Source organism: Protopterus annectens, chromosome 1.part1 (genome assembly GCF_019279795.1).
Source record: "Protopterus annectens isolate FY-2018-M chromosome 1.part1, PAN1.0, whole genome shotgun sequence".
Classification (NCBI taxonomy): domain Eukaryota; kingdom Metazoa; phylum Chordata; order Ceratodontiformes; family Protopteridae; genus Protopterus; species Protopterus annectens.
The window spans coordinates 1,749,178,157-1,749,190,406 of NC_056726.1; the positions used below are offsets into that span (position 1 = coordinate 1,749,178,157).

The 12,250-nt window shown below is 43.9% G+C and overlaps 1 protein-coding gene across 1 annotated transcript in view; it reads right to left on the reverse strand.

The window, feature by feature from the left end:
- CCHR1.PART1H2orf50 (chromosome chr1.part1 C2orf50 homolog) overlaps nucleotides 1–11,765 on the reverse strand; it is a 398,845-nt gene extending 387,080 nt beyond the window's left edge. The window contains exon 1 of the mRNA XM_044084301.1: nucleotides 11,052–11,765. Within this exon, the coding sequence (XP_043940236.1) occupies nucleotides 11,052–11,308 (257 nt within the window). The 5' untranslated portion in view covers nucleotides 11,309–11,765. The remainder of the gene's footprint in view (nucleotides 1–11,051) is intronic.
- Nucleotides 11,766–12,250: the final 485 nt, after the last annotated feature.

Below are 12,250 nucleotides of genomic sequence, written 5' to 3' on the forward strand. Positions count from 1 at the left end.
ACCTGTGTTGTCCACTTAAATATGGGACCATTGCTCATACCCAGACGTCAATCCCTGCATAGTGAGATTCACACACATGTCAGCCACATCCCCCACAAAGATAACCACCTGGCAAAAAGTCTCCAAAGCTGATTTTGCAGCCATGAAAACAGAGGTGGGGGTCTTCACTGCACCCATGGCAATGGGATGCAGTCTCATGACTGTCGAATCATACACATAGGCACTGTACAAACAGGTACATGAATGCATGGTATTAGCCAGAGCCAACAGAACCCAGACACTGTCCTCCAAACCCTGGGAGACAATGTGATGGTCCCCTTGCATTACTGAAGTATACATCAGAAGGAAGGCACTGTTGCAGGGAAAGGTGGTATCCCATGACTGTTGAACTCCCTTATTAACCTCAAACACAACTTTGGATCCCTCATGGAGTCCCCGACAGGCATCTATGGCAGCAGACACTGACGACAGTCACAACAGCCATGATAGTTACATCAACAACCTCCACAGCATTAAACACAAGTGCTGCAAGTTACTGCACAAAGCTAATACATATCCTGAAACAACAGATATTGGCCACAGTCTTGGCAACACATTCAGTGCCAGCTTTACTCCTCTATCCCCCTGCAAGTAAAGTGCTGAGTGAATGTGTTCTCACATGCTGTATCCCATGCCCATTCTAGGTGTCTGTGTGTCACCAGGATGTGGCCCCTGCAGCAAGGCCATGGGGTATGGCAATGTGGTGACACATCCACCATGTGCCACCATCATAGGCAGGGTACAGTATGTGCATAGTAATTCCTGGTCTGTAACACAGTGATTGCATATGCATCAGATTATAGGGTTGAGGGTTGTACATAGGTACATGTTGATGTATATATGTTGTAAAATGGAGAATGGTACATGTTCTGGTTTGGACACACCTCCAATTGCTAATAGCCATAGCCACAGGGGATATTCATCAGCCAAACACACTGGGATTACTATTCACACACACACACACACACACACACACACACACACACACACACACACACACACACACACACACACACATATACACTTGCCAGTACTGAGATCCATAGGCTCATTGCTTCATAGGTGTATAGTAGGTGAATGGGCCTGAAGGCTCTACAAGGCTAGCCCAAGGGAATACCTTGGCATCAATCCACATGACAATAGTCCCCAGTATGGCTCAGGGGTCTAGTCACTGGAGTGGTCCCCAGGGATGGGTATTGTATTCAACATCCATTCATCCAGGTTTCTGTTGTGGGTGGACAGTGATATGCACTGCTTCCCATGTATGTGATCTATATTCCATAACATGGACAATGTCTAGTTTGTGCACATGTCCCATATGCATGTTCTTTGATGTGTGGAAGTGTACTTGAGGTCTCTGGGCATGTGGTGTGGACAGATTGGTATCTTCTGATGTAGCATTCCTGACCTCATTTGGTGAGACCTGGCTATGTAACTGAGGTCATGATTGCACCTATACTGGCAGTATGATACTTGTATTCAGTGGAGTTAGTGGCATCTGTCCATACAGGGCATGTGTATAAGGCATGGTATTCCCTTTGTGGGGTACGTTTGCAGACTCTACAGTTGTTGCAGGTGTCCAGTAGAGAACATGGCAAAAGGGCCACTGTACACATTTACTGGGCTACTGAGGGGATGGAACAGGGTGCCATGTCCTTTTACTTGCTGGATAACACACACTCAGTCAGGAGATGTAACACATCAAAGTACTTTCTGATGTCAGTGGCACTGTTGTGGTCAACAGGCATGTAGTCCAATGCTATCACACTGTGGGTACTATCTGTGAGACAATATGCAGGGGAACTACCAATATAGTGATTGTTGCTTAGCCAATTGTGTTTGTGTATGCTAAGTGGGTGGAGAGTGGTCTCTGAGTAATAGAAGGGTTGTCTATATTGTTCAGTAATCCATACTGTCACATTTAGGGCTGTGGATTGTCTACACCAAACTCTCCGGTGTTTGACATCTGTTGGCCTTGTAATGTGGACATTGTGACATATACTAGGTCCTCAACATAATCATTTAGAAAAACCCATCCCTCAATGGATCCTGTTATTACACAATCACACCACCCCCACACAGGATACTGATGACACACACACACGGCAGTACAGAGATTCAAACCCTACCTAGTTATGTATTGCTACTACAGTGTGTTGCATTTATCGCACACGCCAAGGAGCTTATAGGATGGATGTTGTCCCGAGGTACTTCTAAGGTGAGGAACATCGCCAGCCCTTGTAAATACTGGCATTGGGTGATGTAGTGGGTGAGATATTCCAAAAAATATTTTACCCTACACACACATTTACCAGGGGTGAGGTTCAAACCTCTATCTAACAATCTTTTCAGACCATTATGTTACGCATTTACCACATGCACCACTGACCTTACATGGTTTAGGGTTGGCAACAGGTACTTCTAAGGTGGATGATATCTGCAGGACTGCTAAAGTCAGGCACTGAGATGTGTACTGGGTGTAAATGGGGCCATAATCTTTAAGGTACAGACATACATATTTACACACACAAATACTTGTCAGGGATGAGATTCAAACCCAAACCCATACCTATGTAGTTATTGCTACTACATTGTTCCACATTTATCACATGCACCATGGAGCATACATGTTGGAGAGCTGTGCCAAGGTATCTTTGAAGGTGAGTGACATCAGCAGCAGTGGTAAAGGAGAGGTAAGGAAGTGTTGTGTGAATGACCACAAAATCAGATCTCTATAAGGATACACACACTCTCTCACATTTACACAGTTTCCAGGATCGGAACTTCTACCCAACTAGTTTGCTACACTATAGTATTACACAGTTATCGCATGTGCCACGGAGCTTATGTGTTGGACAGCTGTCCAAAGGTATCTTTGAAGGTGAGTCACATCAGCAGCAGTGCTAATGGAGGGGTACTGGAAGTGTTTTAAGTGTGAATCACCACAAAATCAGGATACACACATTCTCTCACACAAACACTCACATTTATACAGTTTCCACGATCAGGATTGGCACTCCTACCTAACTAGTTTGCTATACTACAGTATTACGCAGTTATCGCATGTGCCACAGAACTTATATGTTGAAGAGCTGTCCAAAAATATCTTTGAAGATGAGTCACATCAGCAGCAGTGCTAAAGAAGGGCTAAAGGGAAGTAGTAAGTATGAATGTCTAGAAAGTCAGGTGTCATCACAGACACACACATTCTCTCACACAAACACACACAGTTTCACAGTTGTCATGTCTGGGATTAGAACTCCTACCTAACTAGGTATGCTACAGTATAGTATTATGCAGTTATCTCAAGCGCCACAGAGCTTATATGTTGGAAAGCTGTCCTAAGGTATCTTTGAAGGTGAGTGACATCAGCAGCAGTGCTAAAGGAGGAGTAAGGGGAGAGAAGTAAGTGTGAATGTCCACAAAATCAGTTGTTATCAAAGACACACTCACTCTCTCTTATACAAACACACACAGTTGCCATGATTGGCATTAGAACTCCTACCTATCTAGTATGCTACACTATGGTATTACACAGTTATCGCAAGCACCACTGAGCTTATATGTTGAAGAACTGTCCAAAGGTATCTTTAAAGGTGAGTGACATCAGCAGCAGTGCTAAAGGAAGAGTAAGGGAAGAGTAGTAAGTGTGAATGTCCACAAAATCAGGTATCAACAAGCACAAACCATTTCATAGTTACCATGTCTGAGATTAGAGCTTCTACTTAACTAGTATGCTACACTACCGTATTAAACAGTTACTGCGAGCACCACAGAGCTTATATGACTGAGACTTTCCAAAGGGTTATTTCAAGGTGACTGACACCAGCAGGAGTGTTAACATGGGCAATGGGAAGTGGAGTGTGTGAGAATGGGCCTTAAATCATTCCTCTGGAAACACACATACACACACTCAGTCGCGCACAACTTTACATTTGACAGGACTGAGTTTACAAATGCTACATGAATACTTATTTGTACTACCATGTTACACAGTTATCACAAGCACCACTGACACTATAGGGCTGAGGACTACCAAAAGGAATGTCTGCAGTGATTGACATAAGCACATCATGTGATATAGGCCAATTGGATGTGTAGTGGGTGGGACGGCCTCATAATGGAATTCTCTCTGTCACTGTCTCTCTCTCTCTTCCCCACAACTCTGTGTGTATATGTTGGACATATTATTGTCTGTTGGCCTTAGACATGTGTGAGTATTCCTCTCCAATGTGTGTGTGAAACATAAATGGTGTACAATTTGGAATGTGTGCAAAGACATCTGCAAATGACAGATATGTATAGTCCACTGTGTTGTCAGACATGGCCTTCATTTCTCTAAGTGTATGAGCATGCCCATTATGACCTTCTGTATTGAGTGTGTGAATCCATTCCAGGTAGGGTTGTACTCCAGTCCATGATTTGGTGTTCTACACCTACAGCTAGCAACCTGTTTCTGCAGGATATCTGTAGATAGGTTGACAATATGGAGTCACAATGGAAGACAGGGGGATACTGTAACTATTACTGTCTGTGCTGCTTGTGTTACATGGTTGATGTTAGCAGAGATATTCAGACATATGTACTGTTTTACACTGTGATGTATTATGTCATCAACTACTGACCGACATAATTATTTGCTCACAGTTATTTACCGGGAAATACAAGATGAATGAAGCTGAGTCCAGTATTGTGGGCTGCAGCCTACACATTCTTGCACACTTCTGCCATTCTGGAGGGGTATCTACAGACATTTGCTGACGGGTCTGCGTAAATGGTCCAGCATCTTGGTAGTATGGTGGCTAAAGATCCCCTTCTTGTACATATATCGACTTAACAGAATGGCCATATTCTGCTGTGTCCATAACTCTCAGCTGTACAGATTCACCCAGGTTACCCTGAGGCAGGGCTCATATATCTGGTCAGTTCTCCTTCACATTGTGGTTTACGAGCAGGTTTGCAGCCACCCATTACTGGGTTTGTGGGCAGGGGTAGTATGGGCACACATCAGAGTTTCAGACTTCACACACTCCATGACGTCCATGCTTCTACACCCCCCCCCGTTATTCTATCCTCTTCCTAACATTATGCGAGCAATATCTGAGAAGTATCATCCCAGATGTATTTATGGATTGGTCCACAGTTCATGCAGTAGGACATGGGGGGCATGCTACTGGGATTTGTCAACATGGCCTTGCATTTGTGTTCTGTTGACTGTGTTAGGTTGTTAGTTGGGACCCCATGAGATACCATACATTGGTACTATGGGTGAGGCACAGACCTTTGACAGAGAACTGTAGGCCATTTGGTAGTGATGCAGGCCATTTTGTAGCAGGCCAGTACATGTTGTCACTCCTACATTCCCAAGCTGAGAGCCAGTGGATTCCCCTGAGGTGACAGGTTAAATGTGTAAGGTGTTAAGGGCAACAGTTCCTATCCATATTGATCCAGTGGTCTGGATGCAGGCAGGGTGCTGCTTATAGCTAGGGACACACCTGCATAGGACACCTCTTCAGCATGCTGCATTTTGTGGGTATTCCCATACAGAAGTGGAGTCATACTGTCCTCATTCCCAACACCAATGATATGACCTGTGATAAACCAGTGGCTGATGGTGGGAAGAGCTGAGTGCATGTGTGATATGGAAGCTACTTGCAGCTGACTCACATATATACCTGGGACTTTCCCCTTATGCTGCCTTGTGCAGGGACATAGGCAGTCTCTCATTACTTTATAACTGTGCCTTTTGTGGTCTGCCAGTGATTGGCCAGACTATAGCAGTATTCCATACTACATGGACAATTAATGGTGCTGCTAACCTGTATGTACAATTCCAGTTGACAGTTACATTTTATGCACTCTGTCTAGTGTACTTCTACCTTTGTACTGTGTGTATGTATGGGCCCACATTCATGGCATTTCCATCTTTCAGATGGTGACAGATATTGACATCTGGACAGTGAGTATGAACGACTGCTGACATGGGTATCACTGAGAAGCATTGTGGTTGGCACTGCAGTTGTTGGAACATGGTCCTGTCAACCACAGTACTGCCCATAGGCCACTGAGACACAACTCTCCATGCCTACATGCTCACCACTTCCAGACAAAATTGAACACTGAACAACCTAATACACAGATCCCTGCATATTGTACACATGCAACAATCTATCCTGTAGATTGGGCCTGGTCAGGTAATCTGTGCTCCACATATATTACTCCTCACACTTACATGTTACTACATTTCTACATAGGATTGTGGTGGGGGGAGCACACCTGACGACTTTAAACATTTGCTATGACTGTACTGGTACTTCAGGTATTCTGTTGGCTTCCATTTCATATTGTATTCTGACCTATCATGCAGACTGGAGGCATATCAGTAGAGTACAGATCTTAGGTTTTATTGATTGACATTTCAGTTTCAGACTTCTTACCCTTCAGAACTAACATACAACTGCCGGACCTGTTGTAGTCTGTCTGTGTAGGTCTGGAGGGGGGTTGTTCACCATTGCCATCAACTGAAGGCCCAGCCTTTCTTTATGGTCATCTACACCTCTCCTGCTGGCTGAGGCTGGTGATGGGTATGTGAGCCTCACTGACATGCATGTGTGTGTCCTATGGATACTCATCTGGGCCACCACATGTCCTGCAGTGGGATTTGTCACCTTGTCAAATACTGCCTAGTATGTTGACACCAGTATTTGTTATAGATTTCATGCTGCCCATATAGGTGTCCACTATCTGCTGCCATCCCATTCAGCCACCTGATTCCCTTGCATGCTCGCGTCCATACCATAGATACAACTATCAGAACATACTACTCCATTCAGTAATCAATTGGAAGAGTGACTTACCTTGTGGCTGGGCCAATATTGAGGACGGTGCTGGAGGACTGACTATGTTGGATGCACATAATGCACTCCCTATACATGGTAAAGCACAGGTAATGTTATGTTTGGCATCCCTTTTACTGAATGTGCAAGTCAGAAAGAGGTTTCATTCCCTGGGTCCCTACCGTGTCAGTGTATGTGCTATGCATTGCCTCTTTGCCAAGGCCTGGGCATACTGGGCACACCTCCTTCTGCCTACATGGGCAGGATCAGGTAGTTCCTCCTCCGAGTCACTCTGTGCCTGTGATGGCCTTGGCAATGGTGGGGGGCTGTGTGGCCCTGCCCTGTGCTGTTCCTGCTGCAGCTGTTTCCACAGGATCATACTGTGTAGCATGGCACATACTATGAACATTTGTATACATGTAGCTGGAGAGTACTGCATGGCTCCACCGGATATGTCCAGGCAGCGGAACCAGGACTTGAGCATCCCAAACACATGCGCTACTATGATTCTGGTTTGTGCATGTGCCTCACTATGGAGTTCTTGTTCAGGTGTGTGTGCATTTCTGAGGGGTGTCATCAGCCACAGGTCCAGTGTGTAGCCAGCACCCCCACTAGGTGGCCATATGGGATGTCCCCACTGGCAAATGACTGGTACAGCTGTGTCATATGCCAGATGTGGAAGTCATGATAGCTTCCAGGGCTGCCAGCACACACACTCAAGATAATGCCCTGGGCAGTGCACACGACCTGGCAGTTGATGGAGGGGAAGCCCTTGCGGTTTATGTAGACCCTACCCTGCTCACCGGATGGTGCTTTGATGTATATGTGCGTGCAGTCTATAGCACCCACTACCTCAGGGTATTCTGCTTTTTGGTGGAAGAGACACATATTGCTGGTCAATGCTTAATGGGTGTTGAGGAAATATATGTGCTCACCGGCATGTGCTGACATGGCATCCAGGAACTGGTGGAGTACCCTGGATGCTGATGCCTGTGAGATCCTCATGAGATCCCCAGTTGCCCTTTGGAAGATACCTGTGGCTAGTATTCTTAAGCCTACACATACCTTGGTATCCACTGGGATGGGTTCCCCTCTGTTGGTTCTGTGTGTGAGGTGGGGCTGGCAGAGCTCAACAATTTGCTGTAGAATGTCCCTGTCCACCCTATAGTCCTCCACTATCTCCAGCTCATGTAGCCCCTGGTAGGTTACCCTGGGTCTGTACACTCTTCTCCTCCTCCTCACTGTGGGATGGTCATCAGCATTCACATCCTCACCACTCTCAGCCTCTTGCACATATTGATGTATGAGAGCAACAGCAGCCTCTAACATTTTGTTAGTTTTGTCAGGTAAAATTTCCACATCTGTGTACAGCGGTGGTGTAGAGTTTGTGGGAAAAAACAGACTGAAAGTTGTTTGCATAGTTTACGGTAGTGTGCTGGATTGCTTCCTGTGGAATTGGCTGATTTTGATACATTTCACATGCCAGCTATGCTAGTTCTCCTTGATTGCCTTCCTACTGCTGTTTTCTCTTCCCACTGCCTTCCCGCTTAAGCCCTGAGGCACGCTGCGCATACCCAGTGCTCAGATGTAAACAGAGCTGCTATTTCCTGTTTTTCTTTTCTTTTTTTTTGTTTAAAACTCCGTGCGTGGCATTCCCACCTATTTAAGCAGAGAAAACAGTGCTCAACACTGTGAGACACACCCCCTTCCTTAGCTTTGCTTAGCTAAGGGCAAACACAGGCCACACAACTCCAATAAGCTTACAGCATGCATGACACTCCCCCTTATGAGGCCATCCACCTCTTATACAATGGTGTTGCTGCACCTACATGGTTGGGTGCAAGCTAACACTGAGAGGAAATCTGTCATTCAGTATCAATCCCCTCATTTACATAAACTAGAATGCTAATTCATAGTTACCACACTCACACTGAGCCATCCCCCTTAGCAGCCACTATTCCCTGGTATTGTTGTCTTATGCATGCCATTGACTATTATGGCAAAATGCTGATTTCGGTATAAAAGCTTATTTTCATGGCGATCCTGTTTGCGCACCACTGCCCGATGCTTAAACGACCGAGATCGGCCAAAAAAAAATTAAATTCTTGTTTTATAATATTGCAACTATTTTTCATGTCAATGGCCATATATCTGGCCATTGGCATGCCTACTACATTGACTACATGCTTTCGAGCTGTCATGCCTCCGTTTTGTAATTTGCAGAAATGTATTCGGTTAATAACCGAATACATTTCTGCAAGTTACACTATTCCTGCACAGATGCCTGCCTGCTTCCTGGATCGCTAATTCACCTCATTTGCATGATTGTCTCCAGCAAATTAGGTAATTAGCATATAGAAGTGGTGTCCACGTGGGACTAGTGTAGGAGCGCTCGTGCACGTCCCTGGATCACTCTGCGGCCATATTGCATGCAGCAGCACTTGCACTATTCCTGCACTCCGTGCAGAGCTTGCCGAATCTAGGGGCTTGTCCCAAAAATTGCTTTATGTTCTCAAAACAAATCTCAACTTATTACAGTTAAACTTCTAATTGCTGCAGGACACTCATACTCAAATAGCATTGGCAACTATAACAAGATGTCCCTTTAACTATTAGAAGTATTCCAAATATCAGAGCCTTCAAATCACAACTGAAGTTCTGTTTCTTTAGCATTTCTCTTCTGCATTATTGTATTGTAGTACACCTCGAGCTAACGTGCAAATATTCAATGAATAATCATGAGGCCGGTGAAAGACATTACATCAATATTCATTCCTTATTCATACACGTCACCGGGTGTTGCATGGTGGGTACGGTTTAGGCGTGACTTGCTACTGCACATCCGGGGGGGTTACTAGAGTAAATCATAACCTAAAACTGAGGTGGACATCAGTTCAGAGAACTGCAGAGGATACTAGATGATCTAGCCAGAGTTCTGTTGCAGTATGCACAATTTATTTATTATTTATTTTACATTTGTTGACCGGGCTAGTCTAACTGGATACTTGTCCATTTTCAGTAGAGGCCCGGGGAGATAAGCTCCTAGGTAGGACAATGAAATTAACACAATAACAACTAACGAAACATGAGACAAATAAAACCTATTAACAGTACCTATTACAGGTTATCACAGTAATATTTACAGTGCAGAATACAGGCATAACAAAGGAATGCTAATACAATCAAGGTATGCTAGAGATAGTTAGTAAAATAGTTTAATAAGGAGGAGTGGGAATAGATGTCCTGTCCCCTTGTGTACTGAACTGGTGATTGAGATCTTTTAAATTTGTGTTCTAGGAGGCTTTAACAAATTTCTCCTTACAGTCTCAGCATAAGTTATGGGCATACTGGTATGTTGTGACTGATGTGGTGTTGTGGAAGTACAAGTTTAGTGATAAGTGTGCTGATGAAAGAGTTTTTTTATTATTATTTTTTTTTTAAAACATGGACTGGTGACTTGTCTATTCTATGTAATTTGGGAAAGTTCTCTCTGTAAAGGATATTCCATATCTACACGTCCGCATTCACAGTGCATGCATGCATGAAACAATTATCAAAACATCCAGACACTCACTTTCTCTCTAATACAGACATAGCTACATAAGTAGGTCGGTACTGATATACATATATTGTACATACATATTCCATATTTGCATCCCTGAGGGGATATATTTTATGCATGGAAAATTATCAAAGCATCGAGATAGCTGAAAAGAAACCTTGCTCAGTCAGAGCTTAAGTAAAAGACTTCACTGTCGAGTTATGAGCCCCATCCCCTTTCTCGTATCTCTCCTCTCTGTTCCATCAAAGCGGTTTTAATCGCATCTTTAGAATCAGGTAAAAGGTTCGCCTTTAGGGACACGAGTCCAGTGTTCAACAATAATGCCCACTTCATAATTTGCATGCGTCCATTTCCAAATATGTGCAACGAATGGACAAAATGTACTTACTAACTGCTTAATTTCAACTAGGAGCTAACATTATGGCAAATGTGTTACTTTACATGCTTAACAAGTTATTTTGGTGAAGTAATATGATTCAGTATTATTACCACGGTTACCAGTTATCTTAACATTGAATGTTAGACTGTTTCAACATAGAACCAGACAGATACAATAAATCGCCAAACCACAGACAGTGCAGACATCAGATCCAGACTCAAAATCGGATACTCACCATCGTTTAGCTCTTTGCAGTTCGGCACGGACAAACTCTCGCCACACCTCATCCTCTTTCACAGCATCCCACGCATCCAGGTCCTTCCGCAGGGCGGATTCTCCCTGTGCTTGCCCAGCACCCCTATATCTTTTCGGCGGTTTCCCGATAGATGGGGAAGATGTAGACGCCAGATCCCTGTTTGGCCCATCGGGCAGAGGCAACCTGTACCCAGCTGAAGTCGCCCTTCTCAAAACAACTTTCTGTCTGGTGCTCATAGTGCAAAAGAAACTTCAGCAGGCTGCTGTGGTGGCAGTTGTTACAGGTCTCTGTGCCTCAGGCCGACTGCGAATACCCGTTGTACTGCGACAGCGTCCCTCTTATTTCAGAATTCAAAATACATCACCTCTTTGTAGTGTTTGCCCAATGTAGGACAAATGCAAGCAGAATTTGAATGTATTTTTATGACATCTCGGATTACAGGCAGTTTAGCATTTATCATCTGCACGGCGAATTCTATAGATCCTTAATACATAACATTCAGCGAAAAGTTCAAGTGTGGAAAATAACGTCACGACTAGTTTATAATTTCTTTAGCGTGCCTTGGAGGGTGAAAGTACCTTCCAGCTGCCTCGCGGCTTGTTTGGCGTCTCCAATAGCGACAGTACTTGAGCGCCTGTAAGTAGTCAGAAAAGAGAATTACAACTTGGTCTTCTACTCCTTGCTTTTATCTCACTAGAGATAAAGTGTTATTGTTTGTTTTGGAGATTAAGTAACACCCCGACCGGTGATGTAACAGTGTTCTAATTATTTTAGCTATTTGATATTTTATTTTACATTTGTTTACCGCGAAAGCCCGACTGGGCCAATAGACTGTTTTCAACGGAGGCTCCAGGAGAAAAGCTCCACAAGTTTGAACAGTAAAAATTACAGACATTTCAAAATATCAAAAATGACATAAGTTAACAGTATAATAAACAGTGGTGAAAGCAATACAGGAAAATTTTGAGTATCAGAGATGATAAGCATAAGGTAAGTATACAGTGACAATATTAAAAGTGACATAAGATCCAGTATAGAAGCAGTATCAATGAAAATTCTCATAGGTGAAAAAATAAAGAAAATTAAGAAAAACAAGTTCAAACATAACACAACTGTTTGCTTTATGAGGTTGGGTGCATAGACAGACTGAATATAGCTGTGGGAATGCAACTGTCAGG